The 18348-nt window shown below is 35.7% G+C and overlaps 1 protein-coding gene across 1 annotated transcript in view; it reads left to right on the top strand.

Annotated features, from left to right (window-relative positions):
• LOC125249757 (NACHT, LRR and PYD domains-containing protein 3-like) overlaps nt 1-18348 on the top strand; it is a 31933-nt gene that overhangs the window by 6614 nt on the left and 6971 nt on the right. The window contains exons 3-6 of the mRNA XM_048162137.1: nt 10461-12167; nt 12393-12482; nt 15561-15734; nt 16598-16771. Of these exons, the coding sequence (XP_048018094.1) occupies nt 10461-12167; nt 12393-12482; nt 15561-15734; nt 16598-16771 (2145 nt within the window). The remainder of the gene's footprint in view (nt 1-10460; nt 12168-12392; nt 12483-15560; nt 15735-16597; nt 16772-18348) is intronic.

Here is an 18348-nt window from a genome sequence, read left to right on the forward strand (position 1 = left end):
AGTGAAGTAAAAGTTGCTCAAAATAAAAATACTCAAGTAAAGTACAGATACTTGAAAAATGTACTTTAGTACTTAAAAATGTCCATCACTGGTTTATAGTAATATCCCAGATAGCATGGTGACATTGATACAATGTTGAGTTTTGATCCAAACCATGATTTTGGTTGAGATTGACATTTCAGTGTTTAAAGTGTAATTCACCCTCATGATTTTAGCAATTCTGTTGAAAAATTATAGTTTGAAATTGGCCACTGATTGGTAAATGCCCATTTTGGTTTTGGTTTTGCATGTGCACTTCTCGGGAGTCTAATTGATGCTTCCTCATTAAGCCGAGTTCAGACTGCAAGATTTTAGCCCCGATTTTGGCTCGCCGACAGGTTTTGAGAAATCGCCGACAAATGCCGAAATCACAGGCAAATCGGTGCTCGTTCACGCGAGTGACAATCACACAGTGTGAATGAGCAAAGACGTGATCTGAGAGAATCGCAGACGAGTCGCCGACGCCCGTGAGATATTTGGCATGCTAAATATCTGGACCTGTCGGCGATTCAAAATCCTGCTGTGTGAAAAGTGTTCTGACTGAAAACTGCATCGGCGATGACTGACAGCCAATGAGAGAGCAAGATACAGAGTAGCGGGGAGTTCGGGGAGGAGTTATAGACCACAACATCAGCCAGCATGGCTTCATTCACATAAACATTACAATTCTATCAAACAGAACCATAGCACAAACATTTGCTTGACCATATGCAACAGCAGCACATTGAAAAGTTATGTATTTTGCTACAACTGTCGTTGCAGGACACACAATCCTTGTTCCTCGCATCTCCCAAAACATTTCCTTCTCCTTATTCTTCTTTTATTTTTGTTGTTTTCACTGCAAATCAGCGCACAGACAATTCGTATTTCAAGCTTCTTGCGGGCTACTATTTACTATTTGCATTACTATTTTTTTGTTGTTGTCTCAATCAGCTCCCTAGTTCAGTAGTCAGGGCACTGATCAGGGTATCAGCCACATTCACTTTTATTATATACTGATTCACGACCTAGGGAGCTAGGGAGCTGATTGAGACGCAGACCCAGTCTCACGTGAGAACTCCGGTCTTGAATGCGTGATATCGCGTTGTTTCCTTGTCACATCTCGCGTGTGTTTGGTTGTGAAACAGAATTTGTGTGCCAGATAGAGTTGTCGGCGATTCTATTGTAAAGTCATGCAGTGTGAAACCTTCTGTCGCCGATCCATCGTGCAGTATGAACACTGCAGCGACTGAATGCTGGCCAAGATAGTCATGCAGTGTGAAAAGAAGAGTGACCCGACTACTTTGAAAATCATGCAGTCTGAACTCGGCATTAGAGAGAAAACACAGGTGCATCCTATACATATGTCTTGTTTGTTGAAGCACCTGACATACATGACTTCTCTAGCACAGTTTCAAACAGTGGTGCATCTATCATATAATTTTTCCTTTGCTTTGTTTGCATGCTTATTTGTGTTTGATTTATATTGTTTCTGACTGTAATTAGATACATTAAAAACTTATTAAAGTTTTTGAATAAAGCATTTATTTTTCTACATTCTTAAAAATGCATCTTGCTTTAGTAATGTTTCTTAGGAATTTCCTGAATAATGTTCTAAAATCATTTGACAAGATTTCTTGAAGTGCAAGAGACATGAACATGAGCAAAAATATCATACTTCACGCAGAGCATCCATCAGTGCTTGCAGAGCACATTGCTCCTTTAGTAGATGGACAATTAAAAAAAGAAAGAAGCACCCTCCTGATAATGCTGGCATTGATCATACATTAGGCTTGTTTGAGATGCATTGGCACTGGACAGACGATTGGTGTATGGCATCAAAGTACCACGAGAGCGATTCAGAAGCATACGAGTCATATTCTCTCCACTGCATTTGAAACAAGCCTATTGAGTTGCAGTCGATGGCATAATCACCTGACCTGGAACTTGATGCTATCCTGTAACTCCTTAACTCCTGCTCCCTGACTACTGCTTAATCAGGTAATCATTCATATTGCTGAATTACTATTAAATTTGAGGAATGTAACTGGTTTCCATTCAGTTTAGCCTGTTTTCACTGAAACCCAGTCACAAAAAACACGCACACAAAAAACAAAACAACAAGTTTTCATTGAAATTCTTCAAGATAAACATGTTAGTTGAATGCTACAGTAAATAGTTTAATGAAAAATTAACTAAGATATAGTTTCTAGTAATGGCCATAGCTCAGAGGTGTTTATTCCTCTACTGCCCAGTTTCACAGACAGGGCTTAGACTAAGCCTGGATTAAGCGTTAGTTCAATTAGGGCATTTAAAGTGTTAGTTCACCCAAAAATGACACTTCTGTCATTAAGTACTCACCGTCATGTCGTCCCACATTTTTGGGTGAACTAACCCTTATAGTATCTTATATAAACATACCCTAGAAAAAAGAGAAAAAAAAAAACATTACTGGTGTGCATCTTGAGACAAAACAGTGGCACTGACGTATTTTAAAGTATGTCAGTACAAGTTGCTTTCAGTTTAAACAGCTCAAACATGTCAGATCTGCTTCTGTCTTGTGCTCTTTGGGACTTTTATGTTGAAGTTTCTCTGTGCCTAATTTGTGTTCTTTCCTGTCCTGTGTCTTGTTGCCAGGTTATAGTTTTGTAATTTTTTTTCCAGTTTCATTAGTCTGCTCTAGATGTCAGTTTCCCTTGTTTAGCTCATTAACCCCTCTGTATAAACAGCCCTTGTATTCTCTGTGGCCTGTTGCATGAAGCTAGTTGAACAAATTCTGAGTTTTAGAGTAGGTTTAGAGTTGACAAATCCAGATAAATCCAACCTGGTTTGGATCAGGATCAGCTGTTGCACTTTCTCTGTCAACTCAGGTTTAATCCAGAGTTTGTGATTAACTCTGAAGCGTGTGCACCTGGGCTGTATTCCAGAAAGCAGGGTTAACTTACTGTCACATATACCCTGAACTCTCGGTTGATTAACCCAAACCTTGCTTACTCGTGGTATGCTGGTTCCAAAAATGCATCCGGGAGTAAATTCAGCCAACCCAGAGTATGTTCCCGGTTAACACACAAGACATTCTCAACAGAGCGACGAATTGATGATTCACCATGGAAACAGATGCTAAGAAAAAGCACGCCATTCTACTTCATTCTTCTTCTTTTGTTTAATGGCGATTTACATAACCTACTTGGTGCACATCACCACCTGTTGGGTGGTTATGCAATCATTTTTTATTCTTAATATTGTTTGATGCTAATTATTAAATAAGATATCACATATATGATATGTATTTTATTATAGAAATTATAGCATAGAAAATGTCCTATTATAAAGGATAAAAATAAAAAGCAGATCCATGTGTGAGATGACAATAAAATAAATTCATATATTAGAATTGAATAAACAGTTATATATTGTATAATATAACATTGTGTATAGAACTGTAACTATATAACAAATTTAGATACATTAATATAACCATATTGATAATATAACATGCATCTGAATTCCTCTTAAACTAACTAACCCTTGAACATGAATGAATGAATGAATGAATGAGGCATTTATATAGCGCTTTCATATGTACTACTGTACACCCAAAGCGCTTTACAATCATATCAGGGGTCTCTCCTCATCCACCACCAGTGTGCAGCATCCACTTGGATGATGCGACGGCAGCCACACCAGCTGTAGGTGGAGAGGAGAGAGAGTGAAAGAGCCAATTCAATGGATGGGGATTATTAGGAGGCCGTGATTGGTAAGGGCCTATGGAGGGAATTTGGCCAGGACACCGGGGTTACACCCATACTCTTTACGAGAAGTGCCATGGGATTTTTAATGACCACAGAGAGTCAGACCTCGGTTTAACGTCTCATCCGAAGGACGGTGCTTGTTACAGTACAGTGTCCCCGTCACTATACTGGGGCGTTAGGACCCACACAGATCACAGGGTGAGCACCCCCTGCTGGCCTTACCAACACCTCTTCCAGCAGCTACCTGGTTTTCCCAGAAGGTCTCCCATCCCGGTACTAACCAGGCTCAGCCCTGCTTAGCTTCAGTGGGCAACCGGTTTTTCCATTTTTGGAACCAAAAGTTGACGTTATCCGCTTACTTGCTCTTAAACATACCCAGGTATGTCACATAACCTGCTTTCTGGAATACCCCCCCTGAAAATGTGACACATGCAGCAAACAGCCGATCACACAGGACATGCAGAGCATCCATTTGATTCACTTCTTGCGAGAGAGCCGCGCAATTCACTTCTCTTCTGAAGATTAAGAGATCGTTATGAAAACTATCATGAAATTAAATACATTTACAAGGCAGGAATAAACACTGCTGTAGTAAAAGTTTGAGAAGGCAGCGAAAGAAAATGTCTGACTATATCAATGCATGTGAATCAAAGAATTATGCCTAATAATTTTCTAATATAATATATTAGTTTTACAAAGAGCTCAAATGAATACACATAAGCTTAATTTGTTTAAAATCTTTATGTATCGATGCATGCATTATATCAATTTAAAAACAAAGTTTAATATTGTCAATTAATATAATTATTAATATACTATTGTATGAATAATACATAGTTAATTCATATAATACAAATATAATAAATAAACAGCAGCAAAAGATGAGCAATTTTGTCTCTAAAATGTTTTCAGTATAAACTGCTTTAATTTGGAGTGAGAGATGAAACCGGCTTTGTTCAACAGGCCACTGGTTCTCTGTCAGTCGTTGTTTGATGTCCTAAAGCTGTCTGTGATTCCCTGTGCTTTCTTTGTTTTTCTCAGTGTTATTTTGTTCCTGATTTGTTATGATTGTTTATTTTCATTAAAATCTCCCTGCATTTGGATCCTCACCTCTTTGAATTCTCTGTACTGTGACAAAGCATGCATTTTAGTCTAGGACTAGCTTAAGCCTTGTCTGAGAAACCGGGGATACATGTTAAATTCCTACACACCTGCATCGAAGTTTTCATTGATCGTAATGACCTCGATTAGCTGCATCAGGTGTGTTTAATTAGGGCTGGAGATAAACTCAGCTGGAAAATTTGGACACCCCCTACCATAGTGTTTTCTTTTGATATTGAAGAATTAATAGATTTTAGAAAAATACACAAGCAGAGTTTGATTCTATATTCATAGTTAGAATATTTTGTGGTGAGCAATTAAAAAAAAGTGAATTGTTTTGTTTAGTATATTAAATTCTTGAATGTGACTCTGTATGACAACTGAATTGACTTAAGTAATATACTTTCTTTTCAGATAACCCAAAGGAAAAGAGGCAGTAGTCTGATGTAAGACAGATTTTTAAAACCTGCACCATTGGACCACCTGAAGTTATGACATCAGATGCCCCCCACCCCCACACATAAATTGTTTTTTAAAGAATTATGTTTTTCATTGTTTCGCATTGATTGTGTTCAACTGTTACATAAAATAAATTGACTCAACTGCTGGAAAGGTGTCTTCTATATTTTAAAAGGTTTTCCCCAAACTTTGAAATTGTCAGGAATTTGTTGACACACCATTGAAGTGTAGTTGAAATATTAATGTTGTTTCAGCATTAACATGGTACATCAGAACATCATCACACAACATCAATTCATAATGTAGGTTCAATGATATTATGTATGGCCAGGTATGTTTACACATACAATTTATCTTGGTGACAGAAGCTTCCACAGCACAAACAGAATGACAGTGACAAGACACATATTTATTATTATAAGACACACGTTTATTGCAAGGGGGGCCATTAACTGTTCATGAGATGTATTGCTTGAGGGAATAAACTGTTCCTATGCCTGGCTGTTCTGGTCCTCAGTGCTCTGCAGAATCGAGCAGCAGCAATTCAAAGAGGAAGTGGCCTGGGTGTGAGGGGTCCAGGATGATTTTGCCAGGCCTTTTACTCACTCTGGGTGAGTACAGTTCTTGGAGAGTGGAGAGGCTTGTACCAGTGATTTGCTCTGCACTGTCCACTATAATCTTTTGAGATCTGATTTGTTATAGAAATGCAGAGGACAACTCTATCAGCAGCTTCTGTGGCAGGTTGAACTTCCTTAGCTGACAAAGGAAGTACAGTCTCTGCTGGGCTTTTTTGACAATGGAGTCTTTGTGGAACTCCTAATTTAGGTTTTGTGATTATTTTGATTATTATTATTTCTAAATAAAAATATTAAACAATATAAGAAATATTACAATTATAATAACACTTTCACTATTGCAAATAAAAAACTGAGTATTTAATAATAAGTATAACAATATATAAAAAAAGAAAGTAATAATAATTAAAGGCGCCATCGAATGTTTTTTTACAAGATGTAATATAAGTCTAAGGTGTCCCCTGAATGTGTCCGTGAAGTTGCACCTCAAAATACCCCATAGATTTTTTTTAATTCATTTTTTTAACTGCCTATTTTGAGGCATAATTAGAAATGCGCCGATTCAGGCTGCGGCCCCTTTAAATCGCGCGCTCTCCGCCCCCTCCCGAGCTCTCGACTCTATCACTGCATAAACAAAGTTCACACAGCTAATATAACCCTCAAAATTGATCTTTACAAAGTGTTTGTCATGCAGCATGTCTAATCGCGTAAGTATGGTATTTATTTGGATGTTTACATTTGATTCTGAATGAGTTTGATAGTGCTCCGTGGCTAAAGCTAACATTACACACTGTTGGAGAGATTTATAAAGAATGAAGTTGTGTTTATGAATTATACAGACTGCAAGTGTTTAATAATGAAAATAACGACGGCTCGTCTCCGTGAATACAGTAAGAAACGATGGTAACTTTAACCACATTTAACAGTACATTAGCAACATGCTAATGAAACATTTAGAAAGACAATTTACAAATATCACTAAAAATATCATGTTATCATGGATCATGTCAGTTATTATCGCTCCATCTGCCATTTTTCGCTGTTGTCCTTGCTTGCTTACCTAGTCTGATGATTCAGCTGTGCACATCCAGAGGTTAATACTGGCTGCCCTTGTCTAATGGTTGAACATGGGCTGGCATATGCAAATATTGGGGGGCGTACATATTAATGATCCCGACTGTTACGTAACAGTCGGTGTTATGTTGAGATTCGCCTGTTCTTCGGAGGTCTTTTAAACAAATGAGATTTATATAAGGAGGAGGAAACAATGGAGTTTGAGACTCACTGTATGTCATTTCCATGTACTGAACTCTTGTTATTCAACTATGCCGAGGTAAATTCAATTTTCAATTCGATGGCACCTTTAATTTGCAGAAAACATGTTTTACAAACAAACTGTAGGGTTACCTGTTAACATGCAGCCTATGACTATAAAGATCTAAGGATTTATTATAAAATATATTATTATAACAATTTGACAATAATATTTTTTTTTCCCAGGAGGTATGTATCTTATTGATTATATCTTTAATCTTTATTTATTAGTTTACTATCTGTGTACTGTTGTTGTCTCTGTTTACTGAGAGCTTCTTCTGTCACCAAAACAAATTCCTTATATATTCAAACATACTTGGCAATAAAGCTCTTTCTGATTTCTGATTCTGATTATGCATGAGGGAAGACATGGATTATTTATATTTATATATATATATATATATATATATATATATATATATATATATATATATATATATATATATATATATATATTTATATTAGAGAGAAGAATTATTTTTCCTTTTTTTTTTTTTTTTTACTCAAAATAGGATGGAGTGAGCATTACCGAGTGCTAAACACACATCTGTTTCATCCATACTGGAAGCTAGAGTGCACACTCTTGCAGAAACTACAGATTTGCCTTGGAGAAGTAATATGACATACAAAGAAATCCGTTATACAGTTATCGCTGACTGTAGCTGAATAAAAAGAAGATAGAAATGCTTTGACTGATTAAACATGAAGACAATATACACACGACTGCCACAAAAAACTTTTTTATTAAATGTTGTCTTTTGTTTGACAACTGGTTTAGGAATGCTTCACATTGCAAGTTTGGGAAGATGTTTGACGCGTGTTGCTTTTTCAAATGCACATTATAAGCAAAACTCGCAACAAAACTTTACTGACTAATCTAAGACACACTAACAAAATGCAAAACACATTAGTCTTTGGGTCTTCAATGAAAGGTGAACAACGGTCACTAAGTGGGTCTCTCAGATTCAATCCTGCCACTGACAGTTTTAGGTGGCAAAGAGGTTCTTTGTCTACAGGACAATTTGCATATCATAAATTGTGAGTCAATTTTAGAACTCATCCTTTATAGCAATAAAACTGTGCGGATTACTATAATACTATATTTCAACATTATTTAAACAGAAATTAAAAAAGTTACTTTGGTACCAAACATTGCCTACTTTATCTATATTTTTTCTAATAATTTTACAAAAAAGAAACATGAATCAAACCCAATAATATTGCCAAAAGTTATACATACACATTTCATAGATTATAACAAGGGAACATTATATGCACTGATGTCAGGTTTCTGTCACTTCGGTCTGGTTTATTCGGCCCTATCACACTGAGCGTGGTGTGATAAAGTGAAGTGAATTGCTAATAAACAGTGTTTTCACACAGAACGTTAAACGATTAATCACCTTTGGCTAATTCACGCGTGCACAATAGGTGACGCTGAGCGAGAATGGATCTTTCCTCTTTTATGTATCTTATAGGTTTTTCTGTGTGCCTTTAACATCTTCCACTGCACAACATACTACAATAAATTAAGATAAATAATGTTTGATACTACACCAGAAACACAAACTATGTGTGACCAGTCACGGAAAGTAGGGACACAAGTCGGTTCTGGGGCATTTTGAGTTATTCACAGATTCTGAAAGTGTAGTCTCCAAGCTTTCCAGCGATGTGTAACACATGGAAATCTGATGATATTTGGAGAAGTTGTGGCCATTTGAAGGTAGGCACTCAAAAAAGCTCAAAGGGCAGAAAAATAACTTCTAGTTTTGCAGTTCTCGCCTGTTCTCACCTGCTGGGAGTGACAAAAGGGCTCATTTACATCTCATTTAGATAAGCCATACCCCCTGTAAAGCTGCATGGTTGCAAAGCAACGACAGACGCAACGGGAAAAATCGGACCGCATACTATTAATAATAAAGGATAATGTGCATTGTAAATGTCAGTAATTTATCTTTTTTGACATTAGGACTTTTTGAACAGGATTCTGTGATAACCATATAGTCCTGGTTTAGACCTCAGTTAGTGGTTAGACCTGGTTTGAGTCAAAGGATTAAAAAAATCATGTACATTAAACTCTTCAATAAATACTTTTACTTTTGACTTATAACGCACATTTTACGGCTACGGATACTTTATACTTTTACTTGCGTAAGAATTTAATCTGATACATTTACTATTACATTAGTAAATCCTTGTTAAGAAGTAGTAACTGGCTAAAATTATTAGCGTCACATTCAATTCAAGAAAAGTAAGGTTTACATGAGCTAAGTCATTCACAACAGTCAATTCAAGCAGTTGAAGCGTTATTCAAATTAATAGCAGATGATAACATTACCATCTAAAAAGCCCATTATAGTAATGGGTTTTTTTGGCAAGTGATACGATGCTAACGATTACAAATAAAACAACAGTCCTGAGCTAGCTAATAACAAAAGACACATGAGATAACGTGTAGCCTACGTGTTCTTAGAATGAACACAAAACGACAAACTTTGATGTTTATGGAAACTTACCCCATAAAAAACAGAAAAGATCTTGTTGCCTCCAATGAAATAAGTTGTTCGGGCACACTTTCTCTTTGTCGGGGTCTTCTTTGTGGATGTAACCATCTCTGAAGTTTGCACTATGCATCTGTTTGCCTCTAAATGTCCAATAATTCGCATGTCCTGCCACTCTTTTTTCCCCAGCTAAAGAATCCAGCCGTATGTTGTACTTCAAAACATTTTCGGTGTAACGGCCACGTTTCAGCTTGTCTGCAATATTCTTTGCGGCGTCCATCTTCATTAAATTTTGATATCAGCTAGAGCCGGCCAGAGCGCTGCATAAATAAGTAGCCACGCTTCCCTTGGAGGGCGGCGGCAATAACAAAAGAAAGAAAAGCCGGCCTATCCGATTCCAGTATGGAAGTACAAACAGACAATGACACGCCCCTACTGCGAGATAGAATCCCAGAAAAACAAGCCGATTTCAACCTCAAAATGTACGCTTTAAAATATACCAATACTGCTATATAAAACACGGAGATGCTTCTTTGTGATCTCAACTAACAGATTCTGCAAAAAAATTAAAATCACCAATTTTGAAAAAAAAAAAAAAAAACGCTTCTTTCTCAGTTTGCTCAATAGTAGTGCTGCCGACTTGTGTCCCTGGTTTCCGTGACGGGTCACATATATCCATTTTGTAATTTATATCTATTTACTTCTCTAACTTGTGTAATAATCTGGTTTTATTCTTACAGCCATGACTCTAAACTTGCTGAAGCCTTCAACACATTGAAATCAAATCTGAGGAAGAAGTTTGAGTGTTTGTATGAGGGAATATCAAAGCAGGGAAACACAACACTCCTGAATAAAATCTACACAGAGCTCTACATCACAGAAAGTGAAACTGGAGAGATCAATAATGAGCATGAGGTGAGACAGATTGAGACACAGTCCAGGAGATTAGAAACAAAGGACACACCGATCAAATGCAGTGACATCTTTAGACCTTTACCTGGACAAGACAACCCCATCAGAACTGTGCTGACAAAGGGAGTTGCTGGCATTGAAAAAACAGTCTCTGTGCAGAAGTTCATCCTGGACTGGGCTGAAGGGAAAGAGAATCAGGACATCCAGATCATATTTCCACTTCCTTTCAGAGAGCTCAACTTGATGAAGGACAAAACACTCAGTCTTTCAGATCTTCTTCATGTCTATTTCCCTGAAACAAAAGAAATGGAAATATCCAGTGATAAGTATAAAGTTTCATTCATCTTTGATGGTCTGGATGAGTGTCGTCTGTGTCTGGATTTTCAGAGTGATGTGAGGTTGTGTGATGTGACCGAATCAGCCTCAGTGGATGTGCTGCTGACGAACCTCATTACGGGAAATCTGCTTCCCTCTGCTCTCATCTGGATCACCTCCAGACCAGCAGCAGCTGATCTCATCCCCTCCGAGTGTGTCCATCGAGTGACAGAGGTAAGAGGTTTTAGTGATCCACAGAAGGAGGAATACTTCAGGAAGAGAATCAGTGATCAGAGTCTGGCCAAAAGGACCATCAGAGACCTGAAGTCATCAAGAAGCCTCTTTGCTATGTGTCAAATCCCAATGTTCTGTTGTATCACAGCCACTGTTCTAGAGAAGATGCTGAGTGAAGCAGCAAGTGGAGAGATTCCCAAGACTCTCACTCAAATGTACACACACTTCCTGATCCTTCAGACCAACATCAAACATAAGAAGGACAATGAGAATAAATTGAAAGATGAAGACATGATCTTAAAACTGGGGAAACTGGCCTATCAGCACCTTGTGAAAGGAAACCTGATCTTCTATGAGGAAGACCTGAGAGAGTGTGGCATTGATGTGACAGAAGCATCAGTGTACTCAGGATTGTGCCCTCAGATCTTCAGAGAGGAGTTGGGCTTGTATCAAGGGAAAGTCTTCTGCTTTGGTCATCTGAGCATTCAGGAACATCTAGCAGCTCTATATGTGCATCTCTCCTTCATAAACAATAACATCAATGTGTTTGACCAGAACACCAAAGTTTCACTATCGGATCTCCATCAGCGAGCTGTGGATGAGGCTTTAGACAGCAAAAATGGGCATCTGGATCTTTTCCTTCGTTTCCTTCTAGGTCTGTCAGTGAAGTCTAATCAGAGTCTCTTACAAGAACTAATGACACAGACAGGAAACCGCTCTCACAACAATGAGAAAACTGTTTCCTATATTAAAAAGAAGATCAGTGAGAATCATTCTCCAGATAAATACATCAATCTGTTTCACTGTTTGGATGAACTGGGTGATCTTTCACTTGTGAACGAAACTTTCCTTAATTTGGGCTATGGAGGATTGAGTAAAGTGAAACGTTCCTCATCTCAGTGGTCAGCTGTAGTTTTTGTGTTGATGACCTCAGAGTGGGGAAAGTATCAGCTTGAGTTGAACAGATTAATTGGAGAAAAAAATAAGTAAGTAACATTCTGTAGAGTCATTACAGTCTAAAATATTATGAATACGGATATTATATACTTATATTGTATACTTATATTATTATTTTAAATATTATTATTATTAGCAGTCATATTATGAATATGAATATTTTATATATATATATATATATATATATATATATATATATATATATATATATATAATTACTTTTATTAGCACTAATAATTTACTTTTTTTAATAGTTATGCATTTGTCAACGTGAATGCACAAAATACACCAGATGAAGTTCTACAGAAGATGCTGCCTGTGGTTACAGCAACTAGATCAGTTGTGTAAGTAACACTGGATTCAATCATTACTGATTTAAAACTTACTTAGCTTTAACATTTTTGTTATTTAAAATTAGATTTTTTTGTGATGTTGTGATGAATTGAATAAAGTTGATTGTTCATGTGTATTAGGTTGTAAAGACATTGACAAAGCATTAGTTTGTTTTAAGGAATTATTTGGTTATGGTTTTAGATAGGGAAGCACCATATAAGAGAGTAAGACTTAAAAATCTAAACCTTGGATTGCATTTGATATACTACGGCAGCTTAAATTAAGGAGTGGTAGATTTAAAATGTTTAGGAAATATATGGTAGTTATATATAGTAAGATAATTAGTTTTGAGCTTTAAAAATCAAGAAGAAATGAGGTTAGGGATATGATAAGAGAACAAAAGGGAATTTTTTCAAAGATAAGATAAACATAAATAGACATGAACCAAAAAATCTTTGGGGAGTGCTAAAGAATTTAGGTTATTCGGATGCTGCAAATGTGAAGTCTTCAAAAATTTACATAAAGGTGGAAAGGAACTTAAATTCTAATCCAGAGGAGGTTGCTGAAGCTTTTAATCATTATTTTTATATTGTTGGACAATAAATTATATAATCAACTTCCAGGGTGGCCTGATATCTACAATGAAAAGCAAGTTCAGTCTTTTTATAAGCAATGTGGATTTGTTCATGATTTATTAGGTTAAAACCAGTTACAAAGGGTGAAGTTTTTAAATGTATTAGTGAAGTAAAAATAAATAAGGCACCTGGGATCGATAGTATTCCTGCTATTTTTTTAGGGACTTCAAAGATTGTTTCTTTTGTATCACATATGTTAAATGTATCAATTGAACAACAACAACAAAAAATGCGAAGTTAGTTTAAAATGGCTTGAGTTATACCATTATATAAAAGGAGTTAATTGTAGGCCTGGTTAATTATAGGCCTGTTTCTGTCTTAGATGTGTTGTCTAAGATGTTGAAAAGAATTGACTATGATCAGTGTATGATAAAAAAAAAAGTCAAAATGTTGAAAAACATAAAATATTTTGTATGATTTACAGTCAGGTTTTAAGCCTTTACATTCCACTGAGACTTGTATATTATATATGACTGACAAAAGAAGGAAAGCTGTTGACAGTGGCATTTTGTGGAATGGTTATGCTGGACCTTCAGAAGGCATTTGAAACTGTAGACCACACAATTTTATTGTACAAATTAAAGGCAGTTGGGTTTCATGAGAAATCTCTTAGGTGGGTTCAGGCCTAACATGATGACAGAATGAAGTCGGCATTAATGGGTTTTTAGATAATAAACGTTCCCTACACACAGGTAAAACTAAGGCCATTCTCATTGCTTCTACAAATTAAAAAAATGATATGTAATATTTAACAAGTTGATTGTGTTTGATAACATAAGGTCAATGTCTACCTCGCAGAGTTTATAATTACTTAGATGAAAATGATCTTACTGCATGTTCTTACAAAATGGAATTACTTTTGATCAAGTGAATTAATGAAACCAAGTTATTATAATATCACCACCACAATGAGAAAGCACATGAAATCCAAACACCTGTTGAATGAGGAAAGACAGCTGTCTATCATTTAGGGCTATCACGATATTAGATTTTTCACATCATGGTTATTGTGGCCAAAAGAATTCACAATATCGATGTATCGCGATGTCTACAGAATCCTTGGGGAAAAAATGTTTCAGTCTAAATAATTTTTACATTGTTTATTTATTTTTTCCTCTTTCAGGGTTGCTGCACATTTTTTAAAGTCAAATTAATGTGAAATCATTATCAACAAAATCCATCTTTGCTATACAGAGGTGACAGAATGAGAAGTAGCATTAATATATTTACACAGCATTTACAATTTGACTACATAAATTCAATTCAATATTTAAATATGGAATTTTTTCTAATTTTAACTTTTTAATTAAAATGTACTTTAAATATAAAACTAAACTGCCAGTAGGTGGCAGCAAGTAACTGTCTTAATGAGTGAGTGAGTGAGTGAGTGAGTGATTTATTCAACAGATTTGTTCAAATGACTGTTTCATTCAGGAAGCAAGTAAGTGACCGTCTTTATTTAATGGGTCATTTAATCATTAAACTGATTTGTTCAAAACGCGGATTCAGTCACTGTAACAAAAACATTTCTGTCTGTTGCACGGGGTCTCTGTTCTGCTGTCTGAATTTTGAGGGCATATAACTGCATGCATAGCTACAATAAATTGAAAAAAAAAAAAATCAAAAGAAAACTGAACACCTCAATAACCCCAGCGGTGGTAGACACTATCACTTCAACAAGAGCGACCTCTGCCAGGTGTGCCTACACTCTGCAGTGGAACCTGTTCATTGAATGATGCTCTTCTCATCGAGAAGACCCCCTGAAATGCCTAATCAGAGCTGTCCTTTCCTTCCTGCAAAGGCTGCAGAATTAGGCCTCAGTTCAATTACGATATTTAAGTATTTTTTTATAAACATGCCTTAAAAATAAACCATTACTGGTGTACAGCTTTAGACAAAACAGTGGACAGAATATCTTAAAATTGGTCAGTGCAAGTTACATTCAGTTACAACAGTTGTAACAGACATTTTACTCTGAGTCTAGGCTTAAGCCTGGTCTGTAAAACTGGGGATATGAGTATCTGTACTTAAGTATTTTAATCAGACTGAATGTAGGCTCAAATATGCACTAGTTATCAACCAATAAGAGACATACCATGCAAATTAAGGTCAGTACCACAGCCTCTTAAACATCTACAAACACTCAAGTCTCAGTACAGCTCAGTGTGCTCAAAAGTACATCAATATCCTTATTTATCTTATTTATTTTTGATACTCAGTAAAACTACAATGTAGCCAAAAAAAAAAAAAAAAAAAAAAAACTTAAGTACAGTTACTAATTACATATAAATATTTTACACCACTGGTTTTAGGGAACTGACTGTAATTTTAGGATGATTAACATACAATTGTTTCTAAGATCTACTTAGATGTATGTTTTATGTTGCTTTTGGGAAATGTGGTGCTGCATGTTTTGATCTGAGAGAGTGAAGAGTGTGTCATTGTTCTCTACAGGTTGAGTAATTGTGGTGTCACAGCTGAAGGTTGTGCTGCTCTGGCTTCAGCTCTGAGATCAACTGCCTCACTCCTGAGAGATCTGGATCTGAATTTTAATAATATAGGAGACTCAGGAGTGAAGCTGCTCTCTGCTGGATTGGAGAACCCTTACTGTAAACTGGAGACTTTGAGGTAAGATCATCTCTCTGATAGTCACATTATCTGGTGCTCAGGGAGACATTTTAAAGTTTATCATCAGATTACAACTAAACTAATAGTAAGTACATACACAAATACACAGTATATAATAGAAATAAAAATGGTATAAAACAAACAAACACTAACAATAAACATGATGATGAAAAAGGATACAGAATATATTAATTTCTGATAACTGACAAAGAATCTCATTTAGTTAGTTTTGATCATATATTGTGTCTGTCTCCAGCTATAACACTATTAGTGTTAGCATGATTAGATGAATAGCTACTTATATAAAATATGCTTTATTAGTAATCTTTAAAACATATACGGGTTGTGAAGAGGGCGCCCAGGTGAAAAAAAGTACATTTCTATAATATATTTAAAGTGCTCTATTTTTGTGCACTAATTTTGTACTTAATATACTAAAAAATATTCTTTAGCACTTCTTAAGATTATCTTAAGAACATCTAAGTGTACTCAACTGTGCTATTTTGAGACAGCATGAAATATGAACTAAAATGTGCTTTTAATACACTATCTCTGTATTTAAAAACTATGGGTTCAAATGTATTATAAGTGATATCTAAATACATTTTTTTTAAATACAGAGATAGTATAATAAAAGCACATTTTAGTTCATATTTCATGCTGTCTCAAAATAGCACAGTTGAGCACACTTAGATGTTCTTAAGATTATCTTAAGAAGTACTAAAGAAGAATTTTTTGTATATTAAGTACAATATTAGTGCAAGAAAATAGATCACTTTAAGTATATTATAGAAATGTACTTTTTTTCACCTGGGTGTAGAATGTATCATATTTGTCATCTGTAATGTCATTGTTCTCTACAGGTTGAGACAGTGTGGTGTTACTGATGAAAGTTGTGCTGCTCTGGCTTCAGCTCTGAGATCAAACCCCTCAAACCTAAGAAAACTAAAACTGACAGAGAATAAACTTGGAGACTCAGGGGCGAAACTACTCTCTGCTGGACTGAAGAGTCCTCATTGTAAACTGGAGGCACTGAAGTAAGATTATTTCTCTGATCTGCTCTGATCTGGTGCTCAGAGAGACATATTTTAAATAGTTTATAGTCAGACCAAATTCCAAATTGCAAAAATTTGCAAGTCATTCAGCTTTTATTAATATGATCTTTTATTAATAAGATTACTGCAATGTGCAACAACTGTCTCATTCCAGCCTCTGAACGAATGCACAGAGTAATAACAAAAACTTTCAACACATCTTTCAACTTTTCAACACTTGGCCCCACCCTGCTTCATACCACAGTAACATTAATAAAAATTTAATACATTAGCTCATCCATGAACTTCATTTCCCGTCGGATGGCTTTCCATCGGCTGTGGAGGTGAATACTACAACTTCCATGATTCCTTGCTCATTCACAGCATCATCAAGCCGTGCCTTTGTTATTGTTTTGAATAAGCGATCTCTAGCTTGTCTTTAATTTACATTTATTTTGATCAAATTAATCTTTTCTCAGTGTCTGTCTCCATCAGCGTGAGAGCACAATTCCAAAAAAAAGTGCAGATGGGAGTGGAAAGTTCTGTGTGTGATCATTTCCATAATTACCAACGCAATCTACCAGTTAGTGTCTGGTTTAAGACATGCTTTTTTTGGGCGGTAATTAATAAACACCAGAAAATTGGCAAGCACAAACCTTAGTAAATCACCATGCATTATTCATTTAAATACTCTCCTCCCATAAATTTTGTGTCTGAAAAGGAACATCTGAAGTGCACACATAATAAAGCTGACTTTAACTTACATGTGCCAGAATGAGCTCTTTTTTGAGGCTTATTAATTGTCAAATATACCCAGAAACAATATCACAATGCCTATCTTGGTGAGTGTTAATGTAAACACAGTCATAGACAATTAAGGAAGAATGTGTCTGTGCGTGCATTAGGTCTTGAAAAGACAGTAGCTGAATAAACGTGTTGTTCTCTGTGCTGTTAATTTTAATCAAACATCAAAAGACAAAGAGAAAATCAATTACTGCTACTGACTGATTAACTTGTGTAACTGTAATTGATTAATCTTTATTTGATTTTTACAATGAAGATTAATTTTGTTATTTTACATTTGATTACTTGGTTTCTTTATTTAGTTTCTTACCTGAATACTATTGTTAGACCTACTTGGAAAAATAAAGCAATCTATTTCATTTGTTTGTTTTTAATTTTATTACTGTTTACTTGTCTTTTTTAAATTAAATTTAGCATTTGAAATCAAGCTCTCTTGTGCTGTGTAAGCTATAACATCTATAAAGATATCCTTCATGCTTTCAATGTGGAACTAGGCAAAGCTAGACAGACCTTTTTCTCAAATATTATAAACAGAAACTTAAACAACACCCCGCACTCTTTTTGCTACTGTAGAGAGACTAAACAAAATTAATAATGTCAGAAAGGCGATCAGCACATCCTTGAGCTGCACTGGGTAAAACAGATCAGATCACAACCTCAGAAAGTAGCTATTATGTCTGTTTTTGAAGCAGTTGATGGTAAAATTTAGGAAGAAACAGTACAGCACCTTAAAACATCAACCTGCGCCATTTACACACTTCCCATATCTTTTTTTC

This window comes from Megalobrama amblycephala, linkage group LG16, assembly GCF_018812025.1.
Source record: "Megalobrama amblycephala isolate DHTTF-2021 linkage group LG16, ASM1881202v1, whole genome shotgun sequence".
Classification (NCBI taxonomy): domain Eukaryota; kingdom Metazoa; phylum Chordata; class Actinopteri; order Cypriniformes; family Xenocyprididae; genus Megalobrama; species Megalobrama amblycephala.